The sequence below is a fragment of the Colias eurytheme genome, chromosome 3, assembly GCF_061535395.1.
Source record: "Colias eurytheme isolate Ceu_HAF_F1 chromosome 3, ilColEury1 Martin Lab GWU primary, whole genome shotgun sequence".
Lineage (NCBI taxonomy): Eukaryota > Metazoa > Arthropoda > Insecta > Lepidoptera > Pieridae > Colias > Colias eurytheme.
The window spans coordinates 10821955-10843879 of NC_142982.1; the positions used below are offsets into that span (position 1 = coordinate 10821955).

General features: G+C 33.9%; 1 protein-coding gene across 1 annotated transcript; it reads left to right on the forward strand.

Annotated features, from left to right (window-relative positions):
• The first annotated feature begins 6203 nt into the window (after positions 1 to 6203).
• LOC149909966 (actin nucleation-promoting factor WAS-like) lies at positions 6204 to 21512 on the forward strand. Its single transcript, XM_090120077.1, has 12 exons — positions 6204 to 6547; positions 9762 to 9989; positions 11013 to 11112; positions 13434 to 13592; positions 14198 to 14314; positions 14652 to 14822; positions 15638 to 15721; positions 16499 to 16597; positions 18702 to 18919; positions 19894 to 19983; positions 20690 to 20871; positions 21381 to 21512. Exons 1-11 carry the CDS (start codon positions 6461 to 6463, stop codon positions 20840 to 20842), a joined length of 1506 nt encoding a protein of 501 aa, XP_089976203.1. The 5' UTR covers positions 6204 to 6460; the 3' UTR covers positions 20843 to 20871; positions 21381 to 21512.
• Positions 21513 to 21925: the final 413 nt, after the last annotated feature.

Consider the following 21925-nt stretch of genomic DNA (forward strand, 5'->3'; position numbering starts at 1 on the left):
CGAACCCTAAAGCGTTAACACACACATTTGCACTCTACAGTGTAACTGTCAAAACGATAATTTTGTATGGAGTGTCCGGGGTGTGCTGGTGGTAAAATGACCTTTTTTTTACTTATCAAGATTGTAACTGAAATATTTTGAGAGATCTTTTAGAAAAAGAACGTAACTTTATACTTGTATTTCAATTTAAATAGACATGTCATTCAGAACAGTTTATCTTATATATGTACAGATAATAACAGATAGTTAGTTATTGTCATCATTGTAACTTGTTTGATATCTAAGTATCTAAAAATACTCGAAACTAAAGATATGATTTCTGTCAATAAAATACTAAAAATCAAACAAGATGTTGACTCTAATCTTGGTGTTGCTATTAAAATTATATTTTTGACATAATTAAAAATTACAAGTTAGGAAAACCACCCAACTTAATTTATTAAAAGATACTTTACTTAAAGATTACTTTGCAGATTTAGAATTCAGGGTCTGAAATGAATGCGCGAAGTGATACACATTTTTAATCTGTAAATGGTTAAATGGATAATTTTGCTTTTAACGCTGCATTCTTAATCTCTCACATTAACACCATCTTTGAAATAAGCAATACGCTTATGATATATTTTGAACAAAATAATAAACAAATAAAAATCTGAATGTACGAATGAATGTGTCTTCTTAGGGTGCTTTTTCATCAATAATGTGCGAGGAATGTCTTTTTATAGAACCAATAATATAGCTTCATTTACCTCGCCTCGCACAGCACAGCTAGGTTTTTGCGCATAAATAAAAGCAAGACATGCGTGCGAAGGATTTGTGCGTGTGTATATTTATTAGTTCTATCATTTTGAGTAATAAGACATTTCAACGCACCCTCGTGCATTATTGGTGGAAAAGCACCCTTAACATCAATTTTCAACGAATTTGCCTTTTTAATTGTTTAACATCGAATCTTTCAACGGTGTCTTGTTTCAATGTTTCTATGTATTTCCTTGTTATTGATAACATATTGAACGTCACTTAAAGTATATGTGATGAAATAATGATTTTTGAGAACTTTGTTGTCTTATAACGGGTGATTTTTTAAGAGGTTAGGATTTGATTTTCAAAAAAACACAAAAAATTTGAAAAATTTGTTGTAATCTCTAATGGAATCGATAGAACGATCAATATAATTTAATGTTTGAAGATGATTTCATGCAAATGCTGGCCGTGGCTCCGGTTTAGATGGCCCATTCGCAAGGCCCAATTTCGGCACACTCTCTACAACATATCGGCCGGTATATCACGAATAAATGCTTCAATATTGGCTCCCAGTGCGTCAATCGTTGCTGGTTTATCCCTGTAGGCATAAGAAATAGTCCAAAGGCGTTAGATCACACGATCTAGGCGGCCAATCGACGGGCCCAAAACGTGAGATAAACTGTTCGCCGAAGACGGCTCTCAATTGGGCTATTGTTTCGCGTGCCGTGTGTCATGTGGCACCGTCTTTTTGTCCAATTCTTCCATTTTGGGCAAAAAAAAATCGCCAATCGAAGAAGTGCATCGCGCACTTCTTAACCGACTTCACACTCTTAACCGAGCATGCATTTTGATAGTAAAATTCAATAATTTGCAAGCGTTGTTCGTTCGTAAGTCGATTCATGCTTAAATTATAGACCAAACTGAACAAGTTTGATAAAGACACAAGACACGATTCACGCGTGATCTATCAAAAACAGTATTGCCAAAAAGAAACCAGCAAAAAAATCACCCTTTATAAACTTAGTCATATTTAAAGAATGCTGAATGTATGGGCGGGTCTTAGTATCTGCGCAAGTCATGACGTTTGACGATATCTTAAGACTACGATACAAAGTTTAAAGTGATATGAAATGGCAACTAACTTATTGTTCCTTTAATGTTATTTGTTTAAATTCAATTTGCAACATACAAAAACATGCCGAAGGTTTGTGAAGTGTCCATTTTATTAATAACTAGGCAAGTGTTAAATCGCCTAATAGATGATAATATTTTTAAATTCTAAATGGAGTACTTAAGGCCTTAGGTGTTTGTCTCGCTCTGAAAATTTTAAATATCAAGTGAACTAGTAAAACTTCTGAGATAATGGCAATGAATTTTTAATTAATTCTTAAGTGCTTCTAACTTTTGAAAACAAAATCAATAATAAGAATAGAGGGACTTTTGACAAATAGCAACATTAACAATGTTTTGTTTTTTATGAAGCAAAGGTAAAAAACAAAGCCTAAAATTAAGGTATTAAAATTATAATAAATGCGTTATTATTGACGATCTGCTGTTTTGTGGAGATTATTAGTTTTGAACAAATTTAATATGACATATAACGATTCACGGTTTGATATTTGAGTACCTTTTAAATAAAAATTGTTAGGAAAAATCTATCTTATTACTCAACAATTTTTCTCATGTCTCATTATATTATAAAGATATTAATATGTATCTAGTGAAAATTTTGTACGTTTATATTACGGCTAGGTACAGTTGCATAATTAATACACATATCCAAATAGTACATAAGACTTAAAATGTATGTCGGCTCCATATTGTATTTCGCAGACTATTAGAAAAAATAGATTTTGTTACTCTTAAAAATTTTAAACTTTCTAGTTTTATATTTACAAAACATTTATGAATGACAGTAGATAGAAGTTATTTGTAACGAATTATTGCTCTTTTAGTTCATAACAGATGTTTTATTTACAGCGCGGAAAATTTCGAATTTTGTAGGTACGAAATTCTAGTAATTAAAACGTTTGGTTGTTAGTAAGCGATTTACGTGAGATTCATTAATAAAGTATTTGAAAACCATAGGCTATTTTTCTGTTTGTGATTTAATATTTTTATGTGTGTTGCTTCCTACGTTTCGATGAATTGTAGGTAGTTGTGCAAATTCTATAATATTTTCGTTACATGTTTTACAGTAGTTTTAAATTTTACTAGAACATTAAAAATTCATAATAGTCATATTTCATAGAGAAACGCACAGTATCGAGATTTTGCGTCAATTTATAGCAAGATTGAATCGAATTGGTTTGAACATTTAGAATTAATGTATATTAATGTTGTAATTGTTTGAAATTATATGTTAATAAAGACTTATGTTGTGTGTCGATATCTTTTTGTAGAAACGCACCTAGATCGATATATTATAAATAAATAATTTACTATCGCCATGGCACTGTTTTGATTTTCTTACATTTTGAAGTATGTGCAATTTATAGAAAACTTCATGTTACAAAACTAAATGTTTTTAGGCTGTGTAAATAAAGAAATAGAAATAAACAGCACTTATATAATACATGTGTTTTATTTATACATTCGTTTATATCCTTAATTATATTAATATATATATTTTATTATCAATAGCTGTACATCATACCTACATGTACAAGTGTACATTATTGATCGGAGATGAAAAACCTAAAAGTCACAATAATTTAAAAGTTTTTAATAATCTTAAATCAAGACGATAAAAATTAACTTTGCAAAAACTACAACTTGCTACGTTATTTAATTTACTACAGAATAAGTATAGCTATGTATTATTAAACATGTTATTAATCATATTAATAAAAGCAAAGAATGACTCACTGAATCGTCATAATATCTGCCACATCCTTGAACTATTCACTGGGTACATAATATTTCAAAACAAAGTCCTCCAACACATAATATGTCCATCTCTTACGATAAACTTAAAAACTACTGTCCCAATTTTCATTATTTTCACAAATGAATACCTTGATTCTTGAGGAAAACTAGTATAGACTACAAGCCCGCATAGGACAAAAATATGGGTCAAATGAACCACCATGGGACATATCTAGAACGATAGTAGAGCAAAAAATAATAAGATTCATCACTATGCCGTCACTTGTAAGCTGTCCAACTGAGTGCAGATGAGAATTGAAAAGTACAGGTAGACTCGGTAAATTTTGGTCATATATTTTTGTACGGCATTCTTAACCATCGATAGATCCATTAAAAATAATAAGAAACCGCTCAGTGCCGTACAAAAATGTGGGTCCACCAAGTCGGAATTTTTATTTAATTTCCGAGAGTTACCGGGGGTAAATTTGGTCATTTGACCATGTACGGCATCTGTGTCATACTATTGCTATACTGCTTTTAATCCATTATTCCGCAACGCCGTACAAAAATCATGGGGACAAGGGGAAAAAATCGAGAGTTGTAATCCCCTCTCTTTCCCCACTCCAGGGGGTCATTTGACACAACACGAAATAAATTTATTTTTAAAGTATTTTATGCATAGATAATATTTTTTCATGTGCCGTACATTTTCGTTGGTTCAAAGGGGAAAAATCTGAAAAAGAAAAAAATCCATATAACGAAATATTTGCTTTATATTTTTATAATAAAATATAAATATACATTAATATTAAGAAGCTCGAGGTGGTTAATTATCACCTTGGAAAGTCGGAGTCAGGTGGAATGGACTCCGTTAAATTGATGAACTAATAAAAAAGCTATGAACGAAAAGATGTGAATTATATGCAATCAGTCCATGAATACAGGTAAAGTCACAAGCAAATGCTAGTAATATATACATATTCAAAATGTACAAGTAAAGCGCTTTCAAATGATACCAAACACTGCATATTTATCTTAACTTTATTTTTTTACTCTGTATGTTTTGTCCGCTAGAGGGCGCCACATTAGATTTTGTGAAACCCCATATAGCCTTTAGCTAGCTGGTCGTTGGTTATCCAGTGAACAATTCAGACGCCTCTAATGATATGTCATTTGTCGAATTCTGATAAGTAGTTTAGAAGTTACGAGGGAATAGATGAACATACATACATGACCTGTAAACAACCATAACCCTCCTTTTGCTTTGCCGTAGTTGGGTAAAAATATGTTAATGCCGTACTGTATCAAATGGCCATAAAGCACTCTTAAAATTGTAGCTTTCGTCGCTTTCATCAGCCTAAAAGATGTGGTCTGCACAAAAATGTACGGCATCGTTTTTTCCTAATTTATCTATGTTAATATGTACTATTTAAAACAACGGATAAAGTGTAGAAAACTATTATATTTCATTAATCTACGATGTTTAAACTTTAACAAAATTTCTGGTTTTGCATTGCTCTATAACTTTTTTTAGAACGGTTTCTTTTGAACGGCAATACTATACAACAATTGAATTTTACAATATCATGTTAAAAAAAAAGTTCCCGTACAGGGTCAAATGACCTTACAGCTCTTTATATCAAGAATTCGATGAAATTAAGATGATTATTGGTATACATTTAAAAGAACAATTATTTTTTGACGGCATTGCTTTTAATAGTACTTTTGAGTGCTAGATAATGTTTTGGAACCGAAGCCGTACTTAGTCAAATGACCCCCTGGAGTGGGGAAAGAGAGGGGATTGCATCTCTCGATTTTTTCCCCTTGTCCCCATGATTTTTGTACGGCGTTGCGGAATAATGGATTAAAAGCAGTATAGCAATAGTATGACACAGATGCCGTACATGGTCAAATGACCAAATTTACCCCCGGTAACTCTCGGAAATTAAATAAAAATTCCGACTTGGTGGACCCACATTTTTGTACGGCACTGAGCGGTTTCTTATTATTTTTAATGGATCTATCGATGGTTAAGAATGCCGTACAAAAATATATGACCAAAATTTACCGAGTCTACCTGTACTTTTCAATTCTCATCTGCACTCAGTTGGACAGCTTACAAGTGACGGCATAGTGATGAATCTTATTATTTTTTGCTCTGCTATCGTTCTAGATATGTCCCCTGGTGGTTCATTTGACCCATATTTTTGTCCTATGTGGGCTTGTAGTCTAGTAGTGTATATTGCACAGATCTAGCACGTATATTGTATAATTATGGTATAATTTCAATTTGCAGTTTGAAATAATTTTAAATTTTGAATAAACCCGCCATTGGTTTTTTTTTTGTTTTCACTCGTCTTAGATACAAGCTTTTTGGGAAGAACAACTAATGGATAAATACGCGATGATTGGAATATGAATATACGATAAATTATTGACGCTATAATATAATGAATACCTTTAATATTTTAATAGCCTTTTAAAATACATAATAATGCTTATTAACATTAATAAAATAAATAGGTGATGATTCATTTTGACATTAGGCGTGGGCAAAATTAATTTGACGTTTCATAAACTTGCAACATCAGTGTAATGATTGATGTATCGCAGACGGGATGTTGAGAAAGTAAATCATATTTATCCGTTTTAGCATGTAATTTGCATCGAATAGAAAATTAAAGAATATTTCCGTGTCTTGAGAATGCGCCTTTCGTTAGGTATAGTGAGTGAGTGCCAAATTATTAGTTGTCCAGTGTTAATACGTTGGGAATCTGTGATGAACAATATGTATGGCTGTGCCTATTTAAAGTGATTTTATGAGTGTTTTATATAAACAACAAGCAGAATGCCGAGAGGTGAGAACAGGCCGAGCGTCCTATTGTCTCGGGAAGAGAACGAACAGGTGTTTAGTCTCATAGGTCCAAAATGTCAGGTGAGTTGTATGAAAAAAAAAATGTGTCCTTTGAATTCAAGCTACAGATTACATATCACGCCCTATCTGGCGATTATCAGTTGGTTTCGATAAAGAAAAAAAAATGCGACGTATTTTTACCACTTTTTACATAGTAATTATGAATCAATTAATTATTTGAAGTTTTGTTTCAAACTTATTTTGTGTCTAAAATTTAATTAATTTATGAATGCAAGGCCTTTATGATTTTTCAGACTAATTGATGTAAAATTTATTCTTTCTTGTAAATTTATCTTTATTTCACACTAATGAAAAATAAAAACCCACATACAGTATAAAAGTATTAAAATAATAAAATATATTATTGCCATCCCACTTTCCATTCTGCTTAACAAGTATGTATGAATCACAGTGGTCATTAACTTTATATTGTATGGATTGATAATGATCACTTATATTATGTTTGCCAAAAAGATCGTAATTAAATACTTAATATTCATTACTCCATAAAATTATGAATAATATATTTTTGATTTGTCTATATCTTAGTCATAGAAAATGGAAACCGGCAAACTGTAATAAAAACAGTTTCAAATTTATCTGAGGAATTTAATATGGTAGGTATATTAAATAATGATAAGACAAAAATATATGTTATCAATGATGTATATGTATGTTCATAGAAAAATTAATCATGATCTTGATTATGATTCACAGTATGTAGATTTATATATAAAATTTATTGATAGTCCTGAATACAAAAAAGTTGCATCTAAGTAATTAAAAAAAAGGAACAGCATATTTGAACAATTATTGTTTGTACCAGGTTCATTTGGTCAAGAAAAACTATAAATACACAAAATTACATTATAAATAAGAAATAAATTCTTCAAAAAAATGTTCTCAATGCCTCTCAAACATTATTAATTTGCTTCGTACCTTATTATTAACAATAGTAGAAATTTTTACCAAAAATATAAATTTTTCATGAAATATGCAAAAAGCATAATTTGAAATTGAATTTTAAAGTATAACAGACAGCAATTGATTGAAAAATTATCCAGTGTCTGAGAAAAACAATGATATGAAACGTTAAATATGAGCTGTCCATTTTTGACGTGACAACGTCTTATAATTCGATAGAGCCGGCTGCACGCACGAAAAAACATGACTCATGCGGTGTTACCTCGCTCTGAGGTGTTCCATGTAAAGTTTGAAGTGCAAGCGAGAGCGCGGAATGAGCGACAAAGAAGCACAATCGGATGTTGTCACATTCAACTATCGTCAGTAAACCGACTTTACAGACAACCATTTGACAACAAGCGCCTATTTTTATGCAAAATAGGCGCTTGTTGTCAAGTTGCGGATACATACCGCACGTGCCTATTTAAAATCATTATTATGAGCTATCCTCTCCATTAAAGACACGGACAGCTTCAAACAGTTGAGACCGACTACTTGAAGCCGCGAACGTGCGATGAACTATAGACATTCATTCACTGCTGTACACATGACTGCTCGAGTAGTTGCGATGGCTTCAAGCCGTCAAATGCGCGGTTGGTAGTGACAGCTCGAGCAGTCTACGACCGACCCCTCAAGCAGTCCGTGTACGTCGCCCAGCCATTAACTGCTCGAGCTGCCCGTGTATGGCTGCTCTAAGATGTACCAAATTAAATTCTATAAATTTTTGGTTTCAGTATTATGTGATGCCATTAATATATTTATGTAAGACAACTCGGTATTCTTCATAGGTCATTACATTTCATTATAGAATTTTCTTTATTAAACTATTCTAAAATTTATATTAAAGATCTTTCCAAATCATATTAATTTAACTACATAAATGAAAGAAGGCTGTATAATGTATTTTCTCTTCAAACATTATTATATTTCATATAAAAACTAGAACAGCAAATCAATAAATAGGTCAATGGACTACCTTGAAATATTAATAGAAATTGTATGTTTTAAATACCATTTGTGGCTTAGAAACCACTCTGTGTTAGTTTTTACTATTACATAATACATGTGAATAGTTTATTGTCTCCACTTTCTCATTATGTAAACAAAGACTACTTTTATGCATTAATTTACAACTGCTTAGATAATACTATAGATCAAAATTCGCAAACTGTTAGGAAAGATTTTACGTGCATCATTAAACTTAAAAAAAAAGACTGGTTGCACTCCGGGAGTGCCGGCAGAAGTGAAAACTTGATTATTAACGTTCAGCATGTTTGATATTTTGGAATGGTATCCGTCTTACGCATGGAATATAAGGGCTAAAAAAAAAGTCCGTCTTACGCTTTTTCGATCAGGCCACGTGTCCTGACGCGAGTTTAAGATTTTATACCCAACGCCGCTAAAGAAGTTTTCACTTCAAAAATCAATGTTAGGAACAATTAGGAACATTGATTTCTTATATTATTGTATGTGTTACCAAGTTTTAACTTTAATTGATGTACTGTTCAAATTTATGGATATTATTTGCAATACATTGCTTGAAAGATTTCATTTAATTAATGTAAATAATAATATTTTCCAACAATCATTTCAAATCCTCTCAATGGTATTGTAACTAAAATTGTTACAAATAATCTTAAAGTTTTCAAGTAGTATTGTACGGTATAATGAATTCAATACAATAATAGACAAGCCATATTTTAACACAATAACTGTAGTCCCATAAAAACGAACAGAGGAAGGAAGTGCATTGTGAAAGTCTAGTCTGATTTGGATACTGTCATGTTATCTATGGATTTGATCAAGAAACATGCGCGCATACTAATCCTTTTCTTTAGATTCAAGTTTTCGCGCTTTCGTATTTTTCTCGGCGACTATCGACTGCCGTAACGGGTTTTGTTAGATAGACGATAAAACTCGTCATGAAGAAAGATGTCTTATAACAAATGCATTTAGTTCACATTATAATATGAATACATAGTTGATTCCCAGACGAAAATAAAAAGGAAAGGATAACTTCGTTTTACAAACGGTTTTAAGAAAATAAACAAGAAAATCGGCGAAATGTTTGTTAAAAATAATGTTTTTTTTTCTGAGGCTTTTTTTGCGGTAAACAATGGTTTGCAAATACCTATAGCCAAGGACAGTGTTTTCCTTCTGAAGTAAAATATATATTTTGAGCTTTTAAAAGTATAAATTAGGTCTCTACTAGGTCCATACATCGCTGATTAGCATTGCCGCTCAGTGATTTTCATTCGATCGTTTATTGCAGAGTCTAGCGACAGCAGTAGTACAGCTCTTCACCACGGAAGGTCCAGGCCACACAGAATGGAAGAAAAAGGACACAGGTGTGCTCTGCCTGATAAAGGACAACAGCAAACGATCATACTTCTTCAGGATCTATTGCTTATACAGGAAGACGATGATATGGGAACATGAGGTGTACATGCAGATAGAATATAAGAGTCCAAGACCGTATTTACATACGTTTGAAGCTGAGGTCAGTAACACAAAAACCTTTAAACTGTTATATTCCTAAATCCTAAGTTTATTTACATTTTGGGTAAAAGTCTCTCAATCCTGTCCATCCTTAATTTCACTCTTATCTTAATTACCCTTTGTTTTTATTCATATTGTTAATGAATTAAAAGTAAACCGCATTTTGAGGATGAGTATGCTCAGGTCTTGTTTGAGTTATGACATGTTTGATTTCCGGCTTCCCGTTATGAAGCTTTTAATAGGTATGTGGTTAACTGTAAGCTGTAACGTAATAAATAGGTCATAATTAACTTCACGATAACAGGAAAACTAGGATGATCTAATGACGTTACCCAGAACATCATTAATTAGTTTCTGGTACACAATCAGCAAAAATTTACGCAGCTCTCATCTTTAACATTTGATTTCAAAATACTGCTTAAAATATCGCCGAAATAGGAATGTAGCATTGCTGTAAATCATTGTTTTAATTGAATATGTGATACAAAAGCCGATATTTGGATCAAACGATTGACTCATGGCATGATATTCCGTTACCGATTCGTTTCGTGAATCGTGTCTGCACGCTTTAAATGTATTTCTGATATGCATCTAAAATTTCGTCTGTCGTTATTTATTAGACAGTAGACACTGTAGATAACAGTATAAGGTACCTACGTTGAACTGTTAGTAAAAAGTGGCTCCTTTTTTGCGTCAAGTTATCAGGATTCAGGGCTTAAAAATTGTCTAATAACAAAAAATATTTACTACAAGTTATAAGAAATACTATTTTAGAACTATACATTAAATATTATGTTAGGTAGGATGAGAAATTAATTTGTTTTTCCATAAGAAATTTGATAGAAATTACTCTCAGATAAGTGAATTTCGCAAAATAATTTTCCAGGAACACTTCATTTTGTTCCCGTTTCTTATCTACTTTTCAATATCAAGAAGTCTTGTTAACTATGCAAAACTTATATCAAGAGGCCCTTCACAAATCACCGATATCATAATTATTAATCTATTTAAAAATGATTTCCAGGAATACATGACAGCGTTCAACTTCGCCAACGAAGATGAAGCCAGAGTGCTCAGGAATATACTCATCGAGAAAATCGAACTGCGGAAACAGAGGCGGGAAGGTTCGTTGTCTTTAACTTTCACTGTCTGTACAGTCTGTGTATTGGCCCTCTTCACAATGGACAGCGTTGGCCCAACAAATGATCGTCGATGTTTGTCGCCATTACGATTATGAATAAACGTCTGCAATGACGGCCGATCACAGACATTTAGGCCCTCTACACTATCGTGATTGCCCAACGCTGCCCATTGTAAAGAGGGCCCATTAGAGCTAAAGTTTAGTACTAAGGTTACCTAGGGTGATGACGTCATAGATAATACAAATTGAAGATGCAGAGTTTTGAATGTTAAACACATTTGTGTTAGTTTGAATATGTAAGGAGAATAAATAATTGCGATTTACATAATAATGCTCTTATAAATCTTTAAACTTATCGCAACGTTGTTCCAGTCTTTATAACGTTAAAGAACTTGAAATTTTCTCTTTATACATATATATTTTTATAAATCCTCTTTAAATTATAATAAGATATCGAATAAAAAGAGAAAGCCAACGATATAAATAAGATTAACACTTTAATATCATTAAGATTTCGCACAATGGCTTACGTAATTTTCTAACTCTCACACTGAATGCGAATTGAATTAAATACTTAATTATAATTAGTCATTAATGCCATTAAAATAACATTATCTAAGCGTTGCGTGTGAGAGAGAAATTTCATAATGATATATCAAGGCCGTATTCTATGGAGTGATAATAAAACCATTAGTATGCTAAAATCATTAAGACACGAAATCGTCTGTTTATAGATATGATATAACAAAGCCGCTAACAATACAGTTGTGTACAAACATACACACATTTGGATGTTTTTGTATGTGCATCATCAGTGACTGTAAGATTTTGTGTTATAGTAATATTACGTACGTCAAACGAACATAGAGCTAGAGCATGAGCATTCTTTCGTGATCTTTTAGTGTAAACGAAAACCCGTATTCAGTGTTGTTCAGTATTAGAACATTGAATAGAATCTTTTCGAACGCACTAAATAATGCTCTACGCGTGTTTACACTACAAGAATTTGATGTAGTGGGGTTAGAATAAGCAATAACTGATTTTCAATAAATATCTTTCTTAAAATAGTGAAAGTCATACAGTTGGTACACTTTTAAATAAAACAAAATATAAAATATCTAGTCTCGAGAAAATGAAAACTAGGTCAAACTCAAGTTCATGAGTAATTTTCGTTAATATTATTTTAGCAATATTATATTATTTTAACAATAATAATTAATTAACAATTATCATAATTAGTTGTATAGAACACGGCACGCTTTTATAAAACTGTTACATATTATAATCAACATGAGGAAGAAAAGAGTGACCTTAACCTATCTAGGCTAGATTGGATTAAAATCTCTTACACATGTCATTATTCTGAAATTAATTAATTAAATAAAGGAAATGTTACTTACCTATTAGTTATTATATGAATGAACTGGCTATTAGATATAATTGTGTAGTTGATTAATTATTATTATTAATATAAGATGTATCGATGTATCCCACCGGTAGAAACGGAATAAAACATTATCCCGCATTCCTTTCATCTTCCATTTTTTTGTTGTTTATTTTTTATTGTTTTACCTGTTTTCCTAATGTATTGCATGTTTGTTTTATAAGAAATGCTGTTAGTTTGTATACTTTTATTTTAATAACAAAATTTTTGTTGTATCAACTCGTGTGACATTTGTGGCTACAACAGGCTATGGCTGAAAAACAGCGGTGAAAGCACTGGCCTTTTAGTCATTGCTTCCACCATATGCTGAGTCCATAGCCTTTTCGTAGTAAACTGTTATTTTTCTTGTGTATTTTTTTTGTTTATGTGTTTGATTTTTACTGCGAATAAATTCTTATTCTATTCTATTCTATTCTATTACTCTTATTAGTTACGTGTTAAAAGACGCTATACAATTAACCGTATTATTTTCGACGGTATAATGATGCATAAAAACATTTTTGAAGTGAAACTTCTTTAGGCGCATTGAGGGTAAAATTTCAAGATAGCGTCATGGCAATACCGTCACGTCATGGAGTAAGGCAACGATTTTGTTATCTTTGAATCTTGCCAAAGAAGTTTCACTTCTGACACATGTCATAACATAACTTTTTTAACATTAACATTTTATATAATGTTATGACGATTCAAAGTGCTTTTATAAGAAGTCTAATTGAAAAAATGTTTGACACGTGTGCTCGGCACGCACGTTCTTTTTTTTAAACATCATAATGTATAGCTTATAAGTGTTAAATAAGTAATTATTATACTTGCAATATGATGGGGAATAAAAGGCTTAATTATTATTATTATCTTCATAGAACGTAGACAGCGTTCCATGTTGGCGTCTCGCGCGAACAGCTCAGCGTCGAGCACGCCGAACTTATCCGCTCGCGTGAACGGCGTGACACACACGCACACGCCGCCCGTCGCAACGCCCGTACCTGCGCCCGCGCAAGTCAAGAGCAATGCTGTTTCTGGTGAGATTTTAGTCTTATTTATTGATATTATTTCCCATAGAGCGTAGATGGCGCGCAAACAGCTTCGTCTCCACACCGAACCTATATAGGTAACTAGGTTTCCGCCCGCGGCTTCGCCCGCGCAGTCAAAGAAAACCGCATAGTTACCGTTCCCGTGGGATTTCCGGAATTGCGTCATTTTCCCAGGATAAAAAGTAGCCTATGTCCTTTCTCGGGTATCAAAATATCTCCATACCAAATTTCATGAAAATTTGTTCAGTACTTTAGGCGTGATTAAGTAACAGACAGACAGACAGAGTTACTTTCGCATTTATAATATTAGTATGGATGAAATAGAATGAAGATATATAAGAACTAAATGTAATAATGAATATTCTTCAGGCTAATGATAGATTACCAAATAGCAACCAAACAAGCCAAAAATAATATTTTTGTGTACTTTTAATGCTCATAAACAGTTGTATTCGCATTCCATCAGGCGAAACATTAGCTTGTTTGCCCGCTCATATAGAAACTGAAAAAAAGGGTGTTCTTTTATACTATGATGAATGATCATTAAAACAGAGATTTCTAAGTAATCACTATAAATAATTATCCGTTTACAGGCAGTGGATACACATTGAAAGGCAAGAAACAGAAAGCGCGAAAACTGACAAAGGCGGACATCGGCGCGCCACAAGACTTCAAGCACATATCGCATGTAGGATGGGATGCTGATAAAGGTAAATAAGTTTATAGATTTATGATAGACTAGCTTACCGCCCGCGGCTTCGCCCGCTTTGTCTAAAACCTAATAAATTGTATACTGAAACCTTCCTCTTGAAACACTCTATCTATTAAAAAAAACCGCATCAAAATCCGTTGCGTAGTTTTAAAGATTTAAGCATACATAGGGACAGAGAAAGCGACTTTGTTTTATACTATGTAGTGAAGTCAAGAGTAATGTAGCTGTCTACTGTTCATACAATTTTCGAACTCGGCATTTACTATATAATTAATCCCATATAAACGAATCAAATCTTTCCTCTCTATAATATTAAGCATAAATGTATTTCACAGGTTTCGACGTAGACAATCTACCAGAAGCAGAAATGAAATCTTTCTTCTTCAAAGCCGGTATCAGCGACTCGCAACTACAAGACCACGCGACAAGACAATTCATATACGACTTTATTAATAGAAACGGAGGGTTAGATGCAGTAAAGGAGGAGCTACATGATGCTCCTAAAGGTACAAACATACAAAAATTCCAAATTGTAATTTATTTGTTGTGTTACAGTTAAAAAGTTGGTATCTTTTTATGCGTATAAAACCTGTTTGAATAAATTAGATTCAAAAATTAATTAAGAATTAGAAAAATAGAGATTTTTTTAACACATCCAAGTTATAACTTCGCTATATCTCGATTTGAAATCACAATTCAACAGTACAGCAATCTTTTCTTTGTATTATATAGACAAGGTGGATAATTGTGAACAGGGATGATTGTAAACAACTAACAAGAATATTTTTCTAAAATCAGTCAGATCAATTTCCAAAAATTTGAAAAACCGGATCTATAAAATGAGATATTATTTACAGTTAAAGAGAAGTTATTTAGAATGGGTATTAATGGCCGTTCCCAATATTCAAACTACGATTATAGATAGACAGCTATCTCTGATAGCTAGTAAGGTTCTATCTATCGTAAGATAGATACGATATTGGGAACGGCCATTACTGGCTGACAGCTGTCCAAACGTTATTGGGACGCTCAAATAGACAAATTCAAAGAGAAAAATATACCTCTAGTAAGCAGTTAGTCCTCCAGACGATAGATAGCGATCAGAGATAGGTTAGCTTATCGCTAGTAAGCTTATTGGGACGCCAAAACAAAAGATAGATAGCATTTTCTATCTTTAGTAGGGTCAAACCGAAGATAGATACGATATTGGGAACGGCCATAAAAGTGTAAGTGGAGTTGTTTCCAATCACCCCTGTTCACAATTACCCACATTGACCTAGCTCATGTACAATAAAGTGTAAAAAAATGTGTCTCTCTACAGAGGTGCTAAGCTCCCCCCCTCCCCCGCCGCCCGCCGCGCCACCCGTACCCTCCCGCGCCCCGCACGCTCACGCGCCCGCACCACGTGAGTATTAAATATGTTCATTTTTTTAAGTGAAGAATTTTTTTTACTTATGCAGATGTTAATGATTTTGGGTCATGGCGATCGTTTTAATAACGAGCTTGTACGCCGTACGGCGTTTGTTACAATTTTTTGTGTCCTTGTTTGTACGAATTATCTTATTTATAAAAATTCGTAACAAATCCCGCACGGTATACATGCTCCTCTTCACATAATAACAAAGTAAACAAATGTGTGAAATTCGTAACAAATCCCGCAAGCCATACACACGCCTACACCCCACTCCAATAAAATACACTACCGTGTGTACCAAGTTTACGATCTTGCAAGTGTTCACAAAATCACGCAAGTCATATGCGCTCTTAAGTATATAGTAATAAAGCACACAATCGGTTGTAAGATTGCTAACACGTAAGTTCGTAACGAATGCCAAACCATACACGCGCCTTTCTCCATGTTAATAAAGCACACAATCGTGTCCACCAATATTACAAACATGACTCTATCCTGTGCACCAATGTTACAAACATGAACAGTCGTAACAATTATTCCTACAAGCCATAAACGCTCTTACACCCATACTTATTAAGCACACAATCGTGTGCACATTATGAACTTAAAAACATCAAACAAATCCCTCAAGCCATACACGCTACTTTCTCCATGTTAATAAAGCACACAATCGTGTGTACCAAGATCACGAAAATGACAAATTTCCACAAAATACCGCAAGCCATTCTCGCTCTTACTCCCATACTAATAAAGCACACAATCGCACAGCGTCCCGCGCCCCGCCGCCGCCGCCCGCGCGCGCCGTGCCCCCCCCGCCGCCGCCGCCCGCCGGCCTCGCGCGCAACCCGCCGCCGAGACCGATGCAACGTGAGTATAAACTGTATAGAAAATTACTTTTGAAATGTCAATACAAAATTATTTTTCAGTCAAGTAACAGTATTCAAAAAGTTATCAGTATTAAACGTTGGGATTACCTACAGTTTGCGCAATTTACCAACTTTTAATAAAATGTGAATATGTAAAATAATATTATGAAAGTTTTATCAATTACAGTTTATATTATTGCACGCCTCATAAGCGAAGCGTTGAGGTGGGTGCTACTGTCGCTTCGCGCAAAACATCTGATTTTTCAAACTTAAAATGTCTTTATGTATCATACATTGCACTTGTAAGATAATACATACACACACATATTAAGAAAAAACACTATTTTTAACGTTCATGATATTTTTGATGTCATTTTTGTTATTTAAACTAGTTAAAAAACAGTTTAAAAAAGTTCTGTCTTGGACGTCCGTGTGTCTGTATGTGCGGATCCTTTTTCTTGTTAACACGATAGCGACCGAAATACTTTACTAATCGAATCTTTTTTTTTCTCTTACGCTTGAGTATGCTCAGGAATAGAACCCTTTCATTTTTCAGGGTCTGATTCGATGTGGTTTAATTGTTATTAAATAAACAAAAAAAAACTCGGCTGTTTTTTTTTTTTTTTTTTTTGAAGTGAATTTTTATATTTTTATTGAAATTGATTCCAGAAGATTACTGGGAACTTTAAAAATTCATTTTGTTACTTTTATTAGTAGGTACGATCCTTATAAGTATTTTAGTGTATTCAACCAACTTAAAAAAGTGTGACTATTTTACAACAATTTGAATATGAATTGTATTATTGTATACAATATCGAAGCTTTTTAAGAAATGTATAAAATACTTTTTTAAGAATTATTATCATACATAATATTATGTTACCGGCAATATATTAAAACCGGCATTGTATGCAATTCTTAGTAAATGTATGTTATTCCGAGAAACAGTCGGAATGAAATAAATTAAATTCGTCACATTACCTACTTATATCTTTAAATCTGAAATTTTCCTAAGTAGCAAACACATTTGCAAAATGTGGGTGGTTTTTGGGGTAGCTATTAACCAATATGAGGTCAAAACTAAAATCCAAGATGGCGCCGACGAAAATTTGAAATCTTTTCGTCATGGGTGTCATTTTCATGGTTTTTGGGGTAGCTATTAACGAATATGAGGTCAAAACTATAATCCAAGATGGCGCTGATGAAAATTTGACTTTTTTTCGTGATGGGTGTCATTTTCATGGTTTTTGGGGTAGCTATTAACGAATATGAGGTCAAAACTAAAATCCAAGATGGCGCCGACAAAAAATTTACATCTTTTCCTCATGGGTGTCATTTTCATGGTTTTTGGGGTAGCTATTAAACAATATGAGGTCAAAATTAAAATTCAAGATGGCGCCGACGAAAATTTTACACATTTTCGTCATGGGTGTCATTTTCATGGTTATTGGGGTAGCTATTAACCAATATGAGGTCAAAACTAAAATCCAAGATGGCGCCGACGAAAATTTTACATATTTTCGTCATGGGTGTCATTTTCATGGTTATTGGGGTATCTATTAACCAATATGAGGTCAAAACTAAAATTCAATATGGCGCCGACGAAAATTTTACATCTTTTTTCTCTTACGCTTGAGTATGCTCAGGAATAGAACCCTTTCATTTTTCAGGGTCTGATTCGATGTGGTTTAATTGTTATTAAATAAACAAAAATAATAATTAATAAATAATTATTAAAAAAAAATTATGAGGCGTGCACTTTTGGATTTTCCAAACTATTTTTATAATTATTTCCATTATATCTTATTGCAAAGATGCGATGTCAAGAAAAGCGTATACATAATTACACAATATAATTGCGTGTGCACATTTAAAGCGTATTCTCAATTCTCTATATCTCTGAATGGACTCATTAATACGGAATACCCCAAGATACATATATGTAGTACAATACGATTTCAACTTAAAAAAAAATGAAACCGCAACTAAATTTTCAAAAAGTGCTGTATGCGGCTGTATCCCAATAGTGGTAACCGTATAGTTAAACGTCAAACTATACGATCTCCAAAACAATACACTCGACAATGTAACATGCTCACGCACAGCGCCTTCGGCCGCGCCGCCGTCAGTGCCGCCGCCCCCGCCGCCGAGCGCCGCGCCCCCGCCCCCGCCGCCGCCCCCCGCGCCGCCCGCGCCCCACGCTCCCGCGCCCTACGCCCCCGCGCCCCCCGCACCGCCCCCGCCGCCGGACATGCCCGCGGAGACACCAGATTCAAGAGCCGCGCTCATGGAAAGCATTAGAAATGGAAGCAAGACACTGCGGGTGAGTCTAACTATATTGCATATGCCGGCGGATACGCACCTGCATATATGCGTGCGGACTATAAGGAAGCAATGATGCTGCGGGTAAGAGTGTTATCTGTGACTAGGTATACAGGTACGACCCCGCGCCCCCCGCACCGCCCCCGCCACCAGATATGCCTACAGAATCACAAGATAGTTGGGCAGCGCTCAAGGAGAGTATACGCAAAGGGAACAAGACACTGCGGGTGAGTCCTATATTATAGTAGCAAGTCAGAAAGGCGCACGTGTATAGAGATGCGTGCGGACTACAGGGGAGCAAGATGCTGCGGGTAGGTGTATAGTGTTCCATGACTAGTTATATAATCCCCTCGCACCAGATATGCCAACAATCACAAGATAGTAGGGCAGCGCTTATGGAGAGCATCAGGAATGGAAGCAAGACTCTGCGGGTGAGTGTATAGTCTGTCACTAGGTTTGTAGAGGTACCTGTGACAGACACGCGCGTTTATATGCGTGCGAACCAAGAAGCTTATATCTAATACACTGGAGATTGCACTGTGACCATTAACGTGTAACAAGAAAATACGCCTGTATGTTTTTTTATCCCTTTCACACCTAACTTGGCAAGTTGGTGTGAAAGGGATAAAAAAACATACAGGCGTCATTCAAGGTCATATTTTCTTGTTACAAGTTAATGTTCATACTGAAATCTCCAGTGTATTAGATATAAGCTTCCTGGTGCGAACTATAGACACTTGTTACCAGTAAATTGTAGGCAACAGAATGGTAATGGTGAGTTTATTTTATATTTTATACGATAAAAAGGAGTGAAGACATTGTTTGTTAACTATTTTATTATTAAATTTTTTTATCGTGTTAATTTTGTTACTTATATTAAATATTAAAAGTACTGCAAAGAATGCTAATTGTTATAGCACTTCCTTTCCTGAAATTAAATTATATCAAATTCTTCAAACTACTTTTACGTTACAGCATGTTGAAGTGGGATCCAAGACTTCGCTCAACGACGACAGCAGGAGTAACTTGCTGAGTGAAATTCGACAGGGCATCAATTTGCGTGCTGTAAGTATTTCGTCATTATTTATTATTGGAACTGAAAACATGAGTAAAATTTTCGATACCTACTACTTTCGATGTTCCAAAGTTTGAACAAAGCTTATTTGAAGCAATTTTAGGATCATTAATTGAAAGATAAATGAGATAAACATTTTAGGTAGATCTTTCTATACACATACACGCATACGCATGTGTGTATACGTTTCACAACGTACCTACACATAGAGTCATACAATAACACAAACCACGCTCTATGCATGTGTGTCACGATTTTGAAATATGTGTGTGTATCGCTATGTTTAAATTTATAGTTTTGCTCGTAAATGACTTTGTTTCTGAAAAAAAATAAGTACTTCGTCTGTGTATTTTACAGTATATAACTTTGTCGGTTTGTTATCTGTATGTGACTTTGTGTGTGTATTTTACTAATGACTGACCGGTTGGCTTGGTTGGTAGTGACCGTGCCTTCCAAGCCACTGGTCGTGGGTTCGATTCCCACCCGGGGCAAATATTTGTGTGATGAACATAGATGTTTGCTCTGTGTCTGGGTGTTAATTATTATCTATATAAGTATTTATTTAAAATTATATATATATGTTTATCAGCCATCTGGTTTCCATAACACAAGCGTTAGCTTAGTATGGGATCAGATCGTGCCGTGTGTGAAAATTGTCCCAAACAAAAAAAAATTAAAAATTGTGTTTTTGTCCAGGTGAACCGCGTAACAGGACCAGTAGAACCTTCCGCACCAACATGCGGACTAGCGGGTGCACTCGCTAAAGCGTTACAGGAACGAGCTCGCGCGATACACTCGTCCGACTCGGAGGACAGCCAGACCACGAGTGACGGCGAGTGGGACGATTAGCCGCGGTTTGAATTTGGAGTGCTGTTTAGGTGATTTTTTTTTGTTAGAGCTGGCTAGGAAACTGGGTAGTTATGATTATGGCTGGGGTGGTTTAAATTTGGAACACCGTTTAGGTGAATATGTTTATGTTTTTTTTTGACCTGGCCCGGGAAGTTTTTGATTCATGATGATGGCTGGAGTGGTTTGAATTTGGAACGCCTCTAGGGGAATTAAGCGGGAAACCGAACTGGTGGTTCGCCTGATGGTTGGAGCCATAAATTTTTTGTTGAAACATAAGATTCTAAATGACAACACTAGATGGTGTTGTTATTAACATATTTATTTCTTTTAAGTGGAATTTTGTTAAAGTTTTTTAACACTGAGCTGCTTACTAATCTGTATTTACCTTTTGTAAATATATTTCAATATTATTTTAAACGAGCCTAACTCGCATATTTGATCAAGATTTGATTGCAAGACCCAATAAAATTGTGTCGTACATATTAAATTTAATACTTTTATTTTTTACTTCTTAAAATAGTAAATTGTTTCGTTTTAGATTACGTCTTTACTGCGATGTCCAACGAGTATTGTATGGAAACGGGAAATCAAGCATTTCAACTCAAAAACAACCAAGAACTAATGTTATGTTTCAAATTAGTTTTAGATACTTACTATAGTATTATGTTTGTTAATTTTCATATTTCTGTACTTTCAGATTAAAATTTATTGAAATACTGTTTTATATTTTAGTACAAAATCTTTTCTGTTTTCATTACTTTGCAAGATTAAACATTAATACCTGTATTCGTATTAGAATATGATGGGAATAATAATGAATAACATTATTATTTACAATTTATAATTGTAAACACAACTATTTCTTAATAAAAACAATAATAACTTGAAATAATTTTTAATGTTCAAATAAACTTTCTACTGGTGTAAGATTCACAATCGGATAGTAGCTTGTTTGGTACAAACATCAACCAAAATCTTTCCTCTGTCTTGTATTAGTATAGATTTTTTTTAATATAATAATGTTCTTTATTTTTACACATTTTAAAAATTTTCAATTTCATTGCTCAATAAAGACAATTTAAA

Coding starts and splice junctions, on each gene's coding strand:
- LOC149909966 (XM_090120077.1), top strand. CDS start 6,461: ATGCCGAGAGGTGAGAACAGGCCGAGCGTCCTATTGTCTCGGGAAGAG. Junction 9,990..11,012: donor TACATACGTTTGAAGCTGAG/GTCAGTAACACA, acceptor AATGATTTCCAG/GAATACATGACAGCGTTCAA. Junction 14,823..15,637: donor GCTACATGATGCTCCTAAAG/GTACAAACATAC, acceptor GTCTCTCTACAG/AGGTGCTAAGCTCCCCCCCT.